This window comes from Amblyomma mixtum, chromosome 3 (assembly GCF_055824585.1).
Source record: "Amblyomma mixtum isolate Tamu chromosome 3, ASM5582458v1, whole genome shotgun sequence".
NCBI lineage: Eukaryota > Metazoa > Arthropoda > Arachnida > Ixodida > Ixodidae > Amblyomma > Amblyomma mixtum.
The window spans coordinates 144,346,796-144,363,232 of NC_143014.1; the positions used below are offsets into that span (position 1 = coordinate 144,346,796).

Here is a 16,437-nt window from a genome sequence, read left to right on the forward strand (position 1 = left end):
TGTTAAACGCAGGAGGTCACCACTACCACCGGATTCAAGCCATCGCAAGCACAGCGAGAAAAGCAACATAAAGCTCACAAGACAAAGAACAGGCAAATTAAATTCGGAATTGTTGAAGAAGTTAGCGCAAAAAACTGAAAAGGTACAGAAGGAGCACAAAAGACATTCACGAGCGTGTTCCTTCAACAAATGCATCACCAACTAGCCCGGCAGCTTACTCTCCTAAATTTGGAATGCGAGAAGCAGCCGACCTAGTCAGATTTTCGCCTGCCAGCAACGGAGAGAGACCAGTGAAGCTCCTGCAGGCAGCTCAATCGGTGGGGAGTTTGTGCGATTGCCCTACGCCATCGACTCGCGATGCAGGGATACGCCGCAGAGCACAGACACCACCTCGTGGTACAAAACGGAAGATCAGTACCGTTAAAGCTGGCATGTCGAATGTGCCACATCGCACTGGCGACCGATTAGTATAGAGTGAAGCACACGGAAAAGCAGCTACGAATCTATCGGAGCGAGAGGCCGCACATTGATAGTTGAAGAATTCAAGTTAATATATGATCGAAAAGTGCATGAAGACAGCCAGGGAAGTCTGGACCGGAACTACGTCATCAGCCACGCAAGAGCGGCGATGTCATGCAAAAACCAGAAGGCAGCAGTAGTGTAAAAGTATGCGACTTTATTTGTTATTAAAAGCTATTTGTAACAGCAACCTCATAAAAACGTTTATAACGCGTCTTGCAATACAAATAGGTCGCGTATTGAATTAACAAGTTCTCGTTATTTCTGAAGAAGCAACGCAGGGTTCTGACAGCTAAGATTTTCGAAGGAAGAAAACTTTGTCCTGCTTCGCAGATGAAGTCTGGCCAGCGAACGCAATCATCGATTTCTCCTGGGAGTCTGAAGACTGCAAGGAGTCGCTAGAGGCCCACCGCTTGAACTGCCCGTCCTCGGGGAGAAGCTGGGACTGCAAAAGAAAGGTGCCAAGGTCAACAGTTGCGTCATATTGCGTACACCGCTCAGTAAAGTACATAAACGCCCTCTGTTCCATTTACAGCGGTAGGGGGTCAAAAACTCCGCGAGGCACGCGCTGGGCAAGAACGGCATTGCAAAACTGGAGTGCAGTGTACGGGCGGACGAATTTAAACGAAGGCTTTACGGATCAGGAAATCGAAGCAAAGGAAATATCGGCTGAATCAAGGATGCAGAAAAGGATGACGCTGGGACAACGGCCACCATTACCTTGGGAGGAGCGAAAATTGGGTTCGCAAAGCCAGGTTCTTGGGGAGTCATGGCGTGGTAGTCTTCATCGGCACCAACTGGGTGTTCGTGTTCTAGCAAGCCGTCCCGCTTGCCGAAGGTAGGCTTCTTGAAGCTCACCGAGAAGTCCAAGGCTGCAAGCTTCTTCCTGGAATAGGAAGGAATCAAGTGAGGATAGGAGGCCGATAGTATAACATACGGTGTAAGTGCGATGTAGAACAGGAGGTGCTATGAAAAAGAACTGGCGACACGAGAACACCGAAGAGAACTATGGCAGCGTTCCACAGTGAGCATTGTGTCATGTCACATGAAGCTGGTGAACAAGCGGCAGCGGAGGAGGCAGAGGTAGCAAGTTTTCAAGGCCAAAAACTAAATCTCATGAATGGAGCTTACTTGTTTCTCTGGTAAAGGATGTAGCCGAGGACAAGCAGGGATACAAACAGGAGGGTAATGAGGGTGGGCGCAAGCCATGTGTTGCGGGAAGAGGCTCGATGAGGGGCCATGGAGACAACCACGGGGTCTTTGCAGGAAGGCCCTTGGAAATCCTTAGTACATCTAGGAGAATGCAAAGCGTATACAAGGTGCAATTGCTTCTAGAAACTGAGGAAAGTAATAGCAGGAATTTGTCGAGACTGCAGAACTAGTGTGACGAAGCGAAGCAAGAAGCACTGCCCAAGTTTTTCGAAGTCGCTGTGGAATCAGAATTCGACCTGGAAACTTACCTGCAATAGTACGAACTTTTCTCGGAAATGCAGTGGCCACCATTGAGGCAAATAGGATTGCAGAGTTGCCCAAGGACATCCGCGCTGGTAAGGTTGTAGGAACGATCTGTACACAGACGACGGAGTGCAGATAATAAAGTCATGTCTGCGCCCACGCAAGTAGATTAGTTACGAAAGATCTGCCGTGAAGCAGGGCGGCTCAAATCGATATCACGGCGGTCATACGCTTTGGAGAGCTCACCGGATTCGACGCAGTTGTGGGAGTCCTTTGCGAGCGTGAAGCCGTGACCACAAGCGCACTTGTAGGAACTTGGTTTCAAAAGGCAAATATGGCCGCACGGGTTGCGCGCACAGCTGTTAACACCTGGGAACACATAGGGTACCAACTCGTAGCGAGTACAGAGATACGCAATGGGACATAACACGGAGAACTTCGGGCTCAACCTTCACTTGGTAAGGTTGAGTGGAGTATAAGTCTCGGGTTAAGCGCAAGAAACAATGTGTGAAAATGTTACCGCTTGGCTGATGGACGGCGTGGAGAACCTTAAGCACCGAAGCCTTCGACATGCCGTGATGTACAAGGGCAACGTTACGGCCAGTGTACTTGTTGCAAGCCATCAGAGAGTCTGAACCCCAGTCGGACCAGTACAACCAGTCTTCGAACAAAGCAATGCTGAAGGGGCTTGACAGACCGATGCCGCGGACCAACTTCCTGCATGAAGAAAGCATTTAGTATCCGAGATTAACAATGTGGAGGGTAAGAATGTTTAAGTAAGTGGTTTTCTATAGCCTTGTAAAAAAAGTAAGCGTGCCAAGAGCTGTACTCAATAAAAGACAGACAGGACGAACGCAAACTTAAGTAACCAGAGGCAATCACCACGAAGGCCTGTCGTGCAAGCATATTAGGCACATGTGCCGACTTCTCTACGCTTGGTGCTTACAGCCTCGCTGGTATCGCCTGTGATTGTCGTAGCACAGTTCCGTATAGCTTAAAATACAGAGGTTTGTTTTGCTTCTGAGCAGAGTCTAAGAGAAGGGAAACGTCACGGTAGTGCGCAAACGGTCTCCCAAGTATGTACTTCGTTGCGCATGGGCGAGGGGAGGGAGGTGGTGCAGAAGGTACCGCCGGAAGTGAAGGGCCAAACTCGCCTGTCTTTTCCTTCATATGTCGCACTTTCTATGACGTTCTTGTTGGCATCAGACCAATAGATTCGCAGATGCACTGCATCGACGGTGATTGAGCAGGGCCACAGGATTTTGTCGGTGAGCAGAACACGGCGGTCAGTGCCATCCATGTTGGCACGCTCGATGACACCGTTGTCTTTGTTCACAATTTCGTGCCACACACCCCAGAACATCAAGCTGCAGGAAAGAAATAGTTCAGAGTCAGGATCTGACGGAAACGCAATGACTAATAGAGGTGCGTAGTGAACCGAAGTTAAAGTAGGAACGAGGAAAGGATGTGAAGTACGCAGTGGCGTACTTGTACACCAATAGGAACAAGTCTAAAGGGCATACATTAGACAGGGAATAAGGTTGGCGCAAAGCCAAGTCCAAGGATGAGATGTACTGACCCATCATTAGCTGCCAGGGCAAAAGTGTTCACATGAGAATAGCCAGTCTCGACGACATCGGTGCAATGTTTGAATGTCGACTCGCAAGCTTGAATGTGAACCCAGCCGTCTGTGAAGTAGATGTTGCCAGCGACCCAGTCGACGGCAACGTGAAATGGCCTGTGGATGTCCTCGAGAAGGGTGAACTGCTTGCTGTTGCCAAGAGTCACAACGTTGATGACACCCTAAGGGAGGGAAAATTTGGAGAACGGAAACTTATGCCCCGAGTGGAGCGGCATGTGGAGCACTGATGGTCGTAATCCTAAGTAATGTTTAACCAGCACTCGTTGCACAACAGACAGCAGTGCTCACGGCAGAGAAGCCGTGTGTCAAAAAAAAATTGAGGGAAACTACGGCAACCGGCACGGAAGCGATGTGCGAGCAGGCGAAGAAACTCGCCGGCCACGGCGCCGGGAAAGCACAGACACTGAATATGAAGAGTACCGCCAAAGAAAAAAAAAAGTGCCGCGGTCGCGACTATGAGGACGTAGAACAAAACCGCACCTCCTCCATTTCAGTCCAGAATATAGATCTGTCGCTGATCCTGTAATCCATGCCGTGCATGTCTGAAAGAGTGTCTTCCGCCAGCAGGTGCTGCACGTGGCCGTGCATCGAGAAACTGCGGATCTGGTTCGGAAGCATGTAGAGCAGGAACGCTTCGCCATCTGCAAGAGCACCGCCAAGTTTAAAGAAAGGCGAGGGGGCGAGGGTGAGGAATACATACACTGAACCTTGCAGTAGCGTCTGTCGGCACCAAGAGCGTAGCCATTTGCGCACGTGCACTTGTAGCCGCCTTTTGAATTTTGGCAGAAGTGGCTGCAGTGGCCGGGAGAGAGGCATTCGTCGATGTCTGCGAGAATGAAGGAAGCGAAGGTAAGCGACAGGGAGGAGATCTCGAAAGTGTAGGGAAAGGCAGCAAAAGTACCATCGCAGGATTTGCGGTCGTTGTTAAGGCGGTAGCCAGGACGGCAGGAACACTGCGGCCCAGACGGGGATTCTCGGCAGATGTGAGCGCAGCCTCCGTTAGCAGTAGCGCAGTGGTGTTCTGCAGAGGGGAAATGGCAATGCTGATATTGAGAATATTGGGATGGAAAACTGATGCACAGTACAGAAAGCAATAGGCAGCAGAAGTAAGCAACGCGTCGAGTGGCTATAGCAAGGAGGGAGGGAGTGTTGTATAGTAGGACGCAGGACTGTTCAGAGGTTGTGAAGGCTTGATAAGGAACGCCACCGGGGACAGAAGTGTGGAAATTGGTGGCACCCGTAGCAGGACGAGGTAACTGCAATGCAGAGTGCGGGAGTTGTCCTGGCAGACGAATGCGTGACGCCATCATGCAGGCTATCGAGATGGACTTGGGCAGGAGGGACTGAGGATAAAAGCAGGTGGACCTCAGTAGCGAGCTGTTGAGCTAGTCGCAACGGCACAAGCGGCTTAATCTAACATCCTTTCACCTACACGCAACATCGTAGGAAGGCGAAAGTCTGGGACTTGTGAGAGGGGAGAAGGAAGAAAGCCGAAGTGCTGTCAAGATGCTGGGGTAACAGGCACGGTAGAAAGCGTACCACAATGGCTGCCTTCATCCGAGAAGTCTGCGCAGTCTGAGCGGCCATCGCAAACACTGGACCAGGCGATGCACTCGTGGGAGCCGCACTGGAACTGGTCGCTCCAGCACGGGGCGTCAGCTGCGGAAAAGGCGCCACGTTGCAGAACATTGAAGGGGCTGGCAGCACTCGGTCATATCCTGTATTGACCACGTGCTGACTGTATCGCTGGTTACGCTACTGTTTTAGTCTGGTGACAACATTCGGTGAACACTAGTGAATCTGATCGTGGTGGGCCATAAAGGTCAGAAGTACAGGCTGGTATCAGTGCGATACCATTGAACGCGACTTCGAATTGGTTGGTTAGTTTATGGAGTTTAACGTCCCAAAGCGACTTAAGCTATGAGGGACTCCATAGTGGAGGGCTCCGGAAATTTCGGCCACCTGGGGTTCTTTAAGTAATCGGGAATATACAAGACCTTGGATATTGGGCTCGCGCTGACAGCATCGCAAGGATAAGCGGCAAGCTTATAGCAGGATGCCTCCTTTTGGCAACTGAACAGCGAGGCTAGAGGCAAGGATAGTTTGGCGCGGTACGGCGGAATGGCTAGTAGATTGCACATGTGGATCGGGATTGGCAATGAGCCGGCACTCACTAGGAGGAGGGAGCGTAGTAGGGCGGCAGCGTGCCAGCAGTTCGTCCATGGCATCACCGCAGTCGTCGTCACCATCGCATAACCAGCTCTGGAGGATGCAGCGCTTCGTTCCAGGACAGAAGAATTCCGCCGATTGGCATACGGGTGCAGCTGCGGGAATGGGAGACTTGTTGGGATGGTGATTGTGCTCCTCCCCACAGATTTGGTCTAAACAGCAAGTAGGGCTTCGAATGGGCTGAACTAGATCTCGTTTTGATGGCGGTAAGACAGAAATACTAGTCACTTCCGGGGATGTGCCACGAGTGATGCAAGTTCACTACTACACCCAGTCCCCCTTCCCCCCCCCCCCCCCCTACGTTTTCCCATTCGATCACAGCAATGACTCCAGCAATGGAGGAACGGTCTAAAAATAACTGCAGACTTCTCAACGGCGATGTAGCGCCGTGAAGTGGCGCCAAGATAAATGAAAAGCATACAGCAGTTGTGTTCGTCCCATCCGTTGTGGCAGTCCGCGTAACCGTCGCACATGTCATGGGTGTAGACGCACTGGCCATCGCCGCAACCGACCATGCCTTTGACGCACTTTGAGTTGTTGGCAGGTGCGTAATCTGGAGAAGCAGACATGCAAGAGGTCAGCCTGTTCTGTACCTGTGCGAAAACAGCTATATTGGAGACAGTAAGAGGCGCGGCGAAGGAGACTGCCATACGCGTAAGTGGGACCAAGATGCCAGCCAAGCGACTAATGTGCGGGCTATATTTGCGTGCTGAAAGGGCGCGTGGTGAACTTACCACAGCCGCTTTCGTCAGAGTTGTCCTCACAGTCTTCGTCGTGGTCACAGCGGAGGCGTTTGTCGATGCATTGCCCGTTGGCACAGTGAAAGTCATCTTCAAAGCAGGAAACTGTTTCAGCTGCAAAAACGGGTTGAAGGAAAGGCTTTCGAGCGTTTAAGTACCTCGAAATATTCAAAGACCTTGCAACGAAGGCAACGAGTAGGCTTAGTAACTGCAAGCGAAGTTGGGAGGGTGAAGGAGCGACGAGCGGAGTCTAATGGGAGCCATGTGAGAAGAAACGGAAGGATAGCCCGCATAGGTGAGGGGCTGCCAAACGGCTGCGGCGGGAGGATCTGGAGGTGTAGAACTAGACAATGCAGAAGCGTCAAGGGACTGCAGACTAGAGAACAGGCAAGGAAACATAGTTGATGTCCCTTTCAAGACAAAGTCTAGTGCAGTGCTCAGCGTGCACCCAATGGAGAAACGATGCGGGTCAGTGGTGCCTGTACTCGTCCGTCGCGTTTCTGTGCCGGTTGCTAGACGAGCTAGCTAATCTGCAAACGGCTAGGCATAGGAGTTGTGGCGTGAAGAGACGAAACTTAATGGGGTAGTTAGTGGCTTACTGCAGTTGGTTTCGTCCGAAGAGTCCGAGCAGTCTGCATGACCGTCACAGGACCAGTCGCGAGGAATGCACTGGCCGTTGGCGCAGCGGTCGTGACCGTTCGGGCAGCGTAAAGTGCGGCAGTCTAACTCGTCGTCGCCATCTGGACAGTCATTGGCACCGTCGCAACGCCAGTAAAAGGGAAGGCACGCTCCGCTTTTGCAGTTGAATTGGTCGGAAGCACAGGTCCTGAAAGCTGCGAGGAACAAAAAAATGGTCGCAGCGCCATACGGGCCAGGTTCTGGTGGAGAACAGGTGCAGTGAAAATAACGTCGAGAAGGGGCGCATCGATCGCCGTCGCCGGGAAAGGCATTGGAGACATCGCAAGCTACGAACTGGTACTTACGGCAATTTGCCTCGTCCGATTGGTCGTCGCAGTCGTCATAGCCATCGCAGCGCCATGTGGTATCTATGCACTTGCCGTTCTGGCAGGTGAAGTCCTCGGGAGGGCACGTTGTCCCTGTGGAAGAGAGGCAAAGGTGAATGGGGGAAACTAAGGGAAACTAGAGAATGACTACCGCAGGTGGCTTCGTCGGCATTGTCTGCACAGTCTTTGTGGCCGTCACACCAGTAGGTAGCAGCAATGCAACCTCCAGCGCAGGGCAGTTCGTGAGGGCGGCAGGTACCGTTTTCGACTGGAATGTAGAAGGAACGGAAGTGGCGATATACATGATGGTGGGAAAGACCACAGAGGGAATTGTGGGAAAGCTAAGCTAGCGAAGCAGCCATGCTAAGGCCATGCAGAACAGACCTGTGCAGGTGATATTGTTCGTGCCGAGAGCCATTCCGGGAGGGCAGAAGCAGGCGCGCTCCGTCGTGCGAACTGGCAGGCAGGTGTGCGAGCAACCACCGTTGTTTCGCCCGCATGGTCCGGGCTCTGGATGAGAGTAGGAGGAGTGATGAGAAAAAAAAATAAAGAATGGGTAACTAGGCAAGCAGGAGACCTGACGTGGTTAGCCAATGTGGAGAGCGTTGAACGCGCACGAGGAAGCGGGGAGTGCCCACCTACGCGAGTGCTGCGCCAGCTGCACCCGACGGTTGCCGAAAGGAGGGTACTGAATGAGAAGCGCTTTCGAAGGCAGGCGCCGGGTTGTGGGCTCAAAGACCGAAGCAAGTGAATAGCGTGTTGCATGCGGATTATAGGCACGAAGCTGCGCGCGGGTTACACTGGAGGTTTCGGGATCGATTTCTAGCGCCTCTGCTTCTTGAATGCAGGCTTTCAGCGCACAGCACATTGTGGTTTGCAACTAATAAAACAAGCGTAAACCGGGCTTCGATGGCATCCTTTCCCTCAGTAGCAGAACGGCAACTCTGCTACCACAGGCATGTAACCGCAATCTGAATGACTGACGGGGCCGGCTGATATCCTAACGCGAAGCTCTGTATGGGGTTACAAAGGCGCTTGAAAGTAGGAGTCATGATCGTGCGCAAGGAGGTGCCACAAGTCACTCCAAGAGAGTGTAAGACAGTAGCAATCATTGAACTTGCCGAAGTCTGGCACTTGCGAGGCGATGAGGACCCTCCTGGAATATGAGCCGTTGCGCCCTGTTGGCAGTAGAACGCTGCGGCGAACATGGGGCTCTGCGGAGATGTCGATGCACTCCAGGGAGGAGTTGTTGCGAGACGTCCAATGGATCTCGTTATGCGCAGCAGACACCGAGGACACGTGAGATTTAATTTGCTGGACAATGAACGGGGTGCTGCGAAACGAATGGAGAGGTACGCAATGAAGACCAGGAAATATTGACTGATGAGCACCATAAAGATCCTCAACGGGAACAGGCAAGTAAGAAGAGAATTTGCAAATTACTAGCGATTGATGAAGCAAGGGGGCAGGACCTGCAGCCGTCTGTGCGCAGCGAGCTGTCTGCTGTAACTCCCCTTGAGATTGCTAGCAAGAGTCTAAGCGGCTTTGAAGTAAGGTTAAACATGTTACGTGAAAACGCAGTTCTTAGGAGCGGCTTCGGGAACCGAGATGGGGGTTCTGTAATTGGCATCACAGGGAAGGAGATTTAGAAACTGGACTTTGTGATGTTTTGGAGTTGAGATGTGCGAGGCGATAGGAAGCTGAAGAGCGAAAGCAGGGAGGCGTCTAGCGCTTGCTGGTTCGTCTACACAGGAAGAAATCAGGTGCAAGTTGTGAAGGGCACGGAACTGCTCACCCGGTAAAGACAGTGACAAGGTCTAATGATTCGATGGTGCCACGGGTGGCATCGGCCCATACGAGCTTCCTGGCGACTAAATCTACTGCAATTGAAACTGGAAGCAGCAGGCTTGTCAGCGGAAGAGGTTTCGGGTTTTGGCCATCCATGGTGTAAGATGTGATGGCAGGCTTGTCACCGGCGGTCAGCACGAAGAGAACTCTGGATGGAGAAGGGAAAGCAAGCGCCGTGAATGCGCACGTTAGGATAGACAAGACTTTGACAAGAGCGTATGTTGCCAGGCGATTTGCAGTACTAGGATCAACACACGAGTGCCAGGAGCAAAAGAGGAAAGTGCGCGTTAGATTGGGAATGTAGTTCGCAGGGAGAAGCGAAATGGCAGGCGCAGGAGCTCACCCAGCGAACGGGTAGAGGGCGACACCAACCGGGCGGTGGAGATCATCCCGGACAATGGCGTGGCCCGAGCCATTGGCCCGACACACCTCCAGGGTGTACTTGTCAGCGTCGACCCAGTAAACAAGACCATGGGTCACGTCGAAGTCCATTCCGAAAACTGAACCTATGTGGTCGTGGATGGTCCTGGAAAAGGCGAAACGGGAAGTCTCACTCCCGGGAGCATGTCAAGGTGAAGCGCGACCGCGCGAATGCGAGACCACAGGAAGGTACAATGAGAAGAATGAGCACAGGGAAGAATATGCATTGGGAGGAAACTGAATAGAAGCACTGGGGTACGTGACGCGAGAATATCAATGTCGTGCAGTCGGACGAACGAAACTGCAGATTAGGTCAGGAATCCGCCCTTTCTTCCGTCTAGCATGCACCATGGCAATGGAAGGAACTTACCTTTGTTCGAAGGTATTCACGTTAATTGCAGCCACAATTTCCCGGTGATTATCGCTGAAGTAAAGGGTCTGGTTGGACCAGTCGAAAGCCAGGGCAGAGATCATTTCCACATTCGAAACTGGCATCTTTACCGGGTATGGAGCGCCGACCGCGCGGAGGTCGATCTTGTATAAAGAGTCTTCCTCCGCAACAATGGCGAAACTGAAGTCCTTCGTAACTGAAAAAGTACAAGAGCGTCAGAGTTGCAGCATGAAGCACGCAAATTAAGCGGGAGCGAAACGCATAACACGGACGGCTGGTGGGAAGACTGCGGCGCGATACGTGCTGCCTTAAGTTCGGGGGAACAGGTCGCATGCAAGAATTCGAGTGGGAAGGATAGGAAGCCACAAGTACGTGCACGCTGACAAAAGCTAGGCACCATGGATAGGGTAAGAAGGTAACGAGAAAAACCTGCGCAGGAATGCTTGTTTGCGGCCAGCTTGTAGCCGAGGCGGCATAAGCACATGTACGAGTCTCCGGACAGTACACAGATATGATCGCACGGATTGTCCCAGCAGGGGTTCGAGATTCCTGAAAAAGAACGAATGTGTAAGCGACGGGTATATTAGAAGAACTATGCAAAGTTACCTCGTTGTCGCAGAACTGGGTGGTAGACGTGGACTCCCATTATGTGCCGGCCATTTTCGCGGAGTAGGCGATGATGTTGCTTGCCGGTAAGCTTGTTGCTAGTATCGAGGGAGTACGACGCCCAGTCGCTCCAGTACACAGTGTCTTCGAAAACGGACAAGGCGAAGGGGTGGAACAGGGATTCGTCTAGTACGATGGTACGCTCCATGGTAGCGAGGTCCAAGTACTCCAGCCTTGAGAGCTTAGCGTCACACCAATAAAGGCGGTTGGTGGGGTGATCGAGGGCGAGGCCGTTCGGCCACCCGAGAGTCGTGGTCACGAGGTGCTGAATATTTAACCCGTCCATACCGGAGCGAGTAATCGATGGCTTTACGCCCCAATCGGTCCAGTACATGAACCTGGAAACGAGAGCAATGAATGTGGTGCGAGCAGTTATAAAATGGTACAGGAAGCAGGAGGACAGCAGATGGAGGGAGAGTCACGTTCGCCCCTATCCGCTGGAATGTCAAACTACTGCGCTTAAGGCTGCCTTTATAGGTTCCATTGAACGCGAGTCAGTATTTTTTTTTCTGTGGAATAGTTCCGAAAAACTGCGCTGATGGCAAATAGCAGTATTAGAACACGCATTCTGTTTGTGCGCACACCACTCGTACCGATAACCGTTGCAACAGCGCGTACCATTGCAAAATCGAAGTCATCTCTTACCAACCAGCACAACTAAGCGCATCATAGAGGATAGAGCAAGAATGATTGAACGTCGAGAAACTGGCAGTGGTCGTGCATACGTGTAACCACCGCCGTAAGCAGCACTGAAACCATAAAGTGGAAGGGAAATTTTACTTCTGAGTAGGGCTGACGATAATGGCTCTAGGAGCATCCAGGTCAGTCGTAACAACTGCACCGCAGGAGAGACCATCCGTTGAGCAAACCAGGATGCGTTTGGCAAGGGAGTCCGTAATGTACAGGTTGTTCGTGACCCAGTCCAAGGAAAGGTCTTCCAGGAGGGTTTTCTCTGGAAAAAGAGGATGCTAGCGATAGGAAGCAGAACGCTCGCTCGGAACAGAAGCGCAAGAGGTAAGGTACAGACAAATGCATACAAAGTGATGTGTAGGTAATGGTGGGAGGAAGAACAAGACAATGGAGAGGAAGGTTACCTGCACTGAAGAGAGTCTTGAAGCCGCTGCCATCAAGACGACAAGAGTAGACCGACGACTGTTTCGTAGAGACATCAGTCCAGAAAACTCTGAGCTGTTCGCTGTCGAACTCTACACCCACTGCCTGAGCTTCGGCCGGGTGCACCTCGAAGTACCGGTTTGATCGGATCCAAAGGCCACGGATTTCATTAGTGGTTGAGAAGAGAAGGAGGGGCTCGGGATCGCGAGCTTTGCAGAATGTGTTGTCCGTGAGCTGGTAGCCCTCGACACAGGAGCACTTGTAAGAACCGGGGGAATTTGTGCAACCATGGCTGCAGAAGTGTGGATGCTCCGCGCATTCGTCGATATCTGGAAATGAGGCAGAATGTTTGTGGGCGCGGACCGGAGCAGGAGTGATAAAGTAAGTAGAGGAGGCTGGAGTGAAGTGTGCCGTCAGAACGGCAGTATGGCGGGCAGATGCCGTGAGATCTGGAGCGCCAGCCGGGGGTGAAGGATGACATTCCAAGGTGAGTAAGGAATGCGAAGTGGGCCGTTTAGCAGGTAGGTAGAGTGCGGATGATGCAAATAGAAAGCAGTGGCCAGGTGCATGTTGTGGTTAGGGGAGAGCGAAGGCGCTAGGTGGGATAGAAGGATACAGTAGAGGAAGGAGAGTAAAGACATGTTGAGCTAGGAAGGCTGTGGGGCACAGAACAGGATTGAAGGCGGAAGCCGGAATTATAAGTGGGTGAAAGGAGTTTAAGAGCGGTGGTATCAATACCGGCACAAGAGGAATGGTCCGCCATCAGCCGGAAACCGGGGTTGCAGTAGCAGACTGAGCCATTGGTAGCGACGAAACAGCCTTGACTGCATTTTTTCTGGCTGCATTCATTTGCTTCTGCAAAAAGAATAGAGCGGTTAGTAGAACGTCCCTGCAGTGCTCACCATAGTGCTAATACCTTCGCTGTGAAGCGACGTTGGGCAAGCGAGGACGGCGGACGAGGCAAGAACACAAAAAGACAAACACGGGCGGGCGGAGCTCGGAGCGACCGGTCTGGGTGGAGCTATTACGCAAGTGGTGCAAAGGAGGCTAAAAGACCTCATTTACGAGATAATAAATGCCGTTCCCCAAACCCGCAGTGGGACAGTTCACGCGACAGCGTCAGAGCAGACGTTCGGAGGAAAAGACGCAGGATTGGTCGATAGGCTTCAGACCGGACACGCCGAGCTGCATGATGAGAATGATCTTAACCAAAGGAAAAACGCGACTGAGGTCGTAGCATGACGGAATTTATCGTCACTTTTAAGGATTAAAAAAAATTACCGACGATTACGTTACTTCCTAATGCGAAATTTGAGCGCAGCAAATAAGCTGTTTCACCTTTTCGATAGTGAGTCAACCCCAGCTGCGGAGTTGGTTTCAGGGACAACGCCGCCGATGCCGACACAAACAATATGATACCCTCGCTTCCGCAGCGCTAAGAACCAGGTCTAGCCGTGGGAAGGTGGTCACGTATTCGACGACGTGCCGGGGCCTACGTGAAATAACCGGCGCGTCGGCAACTGAAGAGCACCCTATCCGCCACACAAGAACAGGGGGGGGGGGGGGACCCCTTTCCTCCTCTTTCTGCATGGCGGCGACGGTGTTCTATGCAGTCACGTTATCTTGACTCTCTAACGGCGTCAGCGGTATCAGTCGGTCGCTGCTAGCGCTGGGGGGATGAAAGGGGGCGGAGCTGGTTACGAGGCCGACGACAACGCCGACGACGACGCGAAACCCAGGAACGGACGTCAAAGAGCTGCGCTCTAAAAAAATATTAGCACAGTTAACCGAGAATCGAACTCATGTCCGCAGGGTTGCGAGCCAGACACGCTATTCCTCGGACGCCGAAGCACGCTCGTTCGGAGGAATTAAGGAGAGACAGTGCGAAAGCTGCTAGCAATTATAAAGGGGGCTGCTGAAGCAAATAGCAAATAAACATTTGCGGTGGCGCGTCAGGCCCCGAAGGGGCGCTTAAATAAGCTTGCAATTTTGGCTTTAACAATGGAACTAAGTCGTGACGCGCAAGTAGGCGAAAGTGGCGCGAAATATGGGAACAGGAGGCGCTACTTACTGCAGAATGTTCCCTCGTCTGCGCCGTCGGTGCAGTCTTTAGTGCCGTCGCACACTTTACCAGGAAGTAGGCACTGTCCATCAAGGCATGGGAAACGGCCCTGGTCGACATCGCAACGAGGGGACACCGTGGTAGTGGCGGAAGCTGCACCGGTGGCGACGCAGCCCAGTTCGTCAGAGGCATCGGCACAGTCCTCGGTGCCGTCGCAGCGCCAGTGGCTTGGTATGCATTCATTGTTATGGCACCGGTAACCAGTGCAGTTACTGGAGTGACAGTCGAGTTCGTCCGAAGAGTCATGGCAGTCTGCCTCACCGTCGCAGACCCAAATTTCAGGGACGCAGTAGCTGGAGTCGCGACAGGCGAATTTTTCCACTGGGCAGGTTCGGTGGGCGGTGGCTGGAAATGAGTGGAAGGGGATACGGTAGAAAGTAAAGAAGCTGTTTGGGAACCGCACGAGTGGCATGCGCAAGCTAAAGAGTGGAAGAGGCCAAAGCGGCGTGCAGGCGCAGGATGAACTACGGCTGGCTAGAGTCTGCGTTGGAAGTGCGAGGTGGAGGGTGCCTGACCACATGAAACGGCAGAGGGGGAGAGGCTAGGACTTGAAGAAAGAAGAGGAATTGTGGGGCAGAGTGCACGGAATATGGGCTATACGATGCACGGTATGGGGGCGGGAAGTGGAAGTGTCTGGGCGGACGCAGGGATTACGCAAGTGGAGGGAGCGAGAAAAGATGGAAAATAAAGCCGAATGGAGGGACTGCACACTGCAAGAGCAGTACATAGACGCACAGTAGTGAGCTCTTGAGCACACTGCGCGGAAGTCCAGTGCAAGCGAGATTAAAGATGCGTAGGGGGAACTGCAGCGGAACGGGCATTAAAAAGCGGAATTCGGTCCGAAGATACAGATAACAGCAAGAGAGAACTGCAGAAGAAGCATTGAGCGAAAAACAGTACTCACTGCAGCCGGTCTCATCCTTGTGGTTGCCGCAGTCGTTCTGGCCGTCACACCTCCAGAACATGGCGATGCAGCGGCCGTTCCCGCAGTCGAACCATCCCTGCGCACACTTCGAGGACGCCTCGTGGGCTGCAGGAGACAGGGACGGGAAGAATTGCACACATTTGCAACGGCAGAAACATGTGTGAGAATAGGTGTAACGTTCCAAACAAGCTCAGCAGGCTCAAGAATGATTAACTAAACTCAAGGTTAAATATTCGCAATTCAAAGGCACACCGACTCATTTCAAGAGAGTTAAAGTCTATCGAGATGTTAACGAATGCAGAGCAAATTAAACACACGAGTGGTCCCGTCTCCCGAGCGGTGCAGCGCTTCGTTACGTACAAGAACATCAGTGTCACAACAAATGAAACCTAGACTAAAAGTTCCACCCAGGAAGTAACGAAAAGGGCATACCAATCTGCAGCAAAAACACCGCTAGCAGAACGCGCGTGACAGCCACCATGATTCTTGGAAGTCTAAATGCGTTCCAGCGACCAAACGCAATGTCAAATGCGTTCAATGGCGAAGCGGGCCGGTAAAAGTCCGGCGGCCAAGTGCGAACGCCCCCCGCTCAGTAGCTACACTTATAACACTTCACATGCTACCACTGGCCAATCACAGGCCAGATCCCGGTGACGTCATATTTCGAGCACGTGGGCACCACGAAGCCCACGCTGTATCATGCTTGCCGTTTTCACTCTAGATTCGTGATATCTTTGCAAAACTGGCCGCCGCCCCGCTTGTTCTCAAAGAAAAGACACGCGAGAATGACGTTGCCGGCACCGAAGAAGCTTGCACGGACGTGATCCTCGTCCATTCAGCCGTAGACTTTCATGGTAGTTTTGTTGTTTACCTCTTATAGATCAGAATTGTTAAAGGCAGCACATGGTTCGCTGTGGCCCTGTGGTAAGCAATCCATGCATGAACAAAGAGAGAGAAACCCTTTAAGGAAAAAACAGAGAATTTAGTCGCAATCCATGAACAAATGCAGCTACCGCACGGGCCCGATCATGGTGATTTATCTAGATATGCTGAAAACGCCGTGGCGCTGTTCGCGAAAGGTACTTCAGATCCACTGTTGCCTTAGAAATGAAAAGCCACTGAGGTACAATTACGGGTGCCTTTTGTACTATAAACCTTTATTAACATCGCCAATTGTAAAAATGCACGGATTTCATTCTGTGAGCCTTTGTGCGTGCGTGTGCGTGGATGAGCGTATTGTGTACGCTGCGGTTGCAGATTTGCTCGATGTGGATTATTCTCAAACAGCTTTACACAGCATTACTTCGTAAAGATGGAAAGTATAACGAAAAGAAAATTGAGGATGTGTTGCAGAATGCAGCAT

The 16,437-nt window shown here is 52.1% G+C and overlaps 1 protein-coding gene across 1 annotated transcript; it reads right to left on the minus strand.

Annotated features, from left to right (window-relative positions):
- Nucleotides 1–656: 656 nt before the first annotated feature.
- On the minus strand, nt 657–15,633 carry LOC149352247 (low-density lipoprotein receptor-related protein 2-like). Its single transcript, XM_089581408.1, has 31 exons — nt 15,507–15,633; nt 15,054–15,179; nt 14,099–14,494; nt 12,766–12,882; nt 12,009–12,356; nt 11,695–11,866; nt 10,855–11,252; nt 10,678–10,797; nt 10,228–10,444; nt 9,781–9,963; nt 9,385–9,585; nt 8,711–8,922; nt 7,974–8,099; nt 7,741–7,857; nt 7,569–7,682; nt 7,185–7,418; nt 6,580–6,699; nt 6,267–6,398; nt 5,791–5,940; nt 5,156–5,275; nt 4,518–4,637; nt 4,317–4,442; nt 4,097–4,257; nt 3,554–3,777; nt 3,125–3,341; nt 2,495–2,687; nt 2,221–2,343; nt 1,980–2,085; nt 1,651–1,812; nt 1,240–1,405; nt 657–964 (listed from the first exon to the last, which is right to left on the minus strand). Exons 1-31 carry the CDS (start codon nt 15,553–15,555, stop codon nt 812–814), a joined length of 5,403 nt encoding a protein of 1,800 aa, XP_089437534.1. The 5' UTR covers nt 15,556–15,633; the 3' UTR covers nt 657–811.
- Between the last annotated feature and the right edge of the window lie 804 nt (nt 15,634–16,437).

Coding starts and splice junctions, on each gene's coding strand:
- LOC149352247 (XM_089581408.1), bottom strand. CDS start 15,555: ATGGTGGCTGTCACGCGCGTTCTGCTAGCGGTGTTTTTGCTGCAGATT. Junction 12,357..12,765: donor GGACCATTCCTCTTGTGCCG/GTATTGATACCA, acceptor CCTCATTTCCAG/ATATCGACGAATGCGCGGAG. Junction 4,638..5,155: donor GGATGAAGGCAGCCATTGTG/GTACGCTTTCTA, acceptor TCCCCTCTGCAG/AACACCACTGCGCTACTGCT.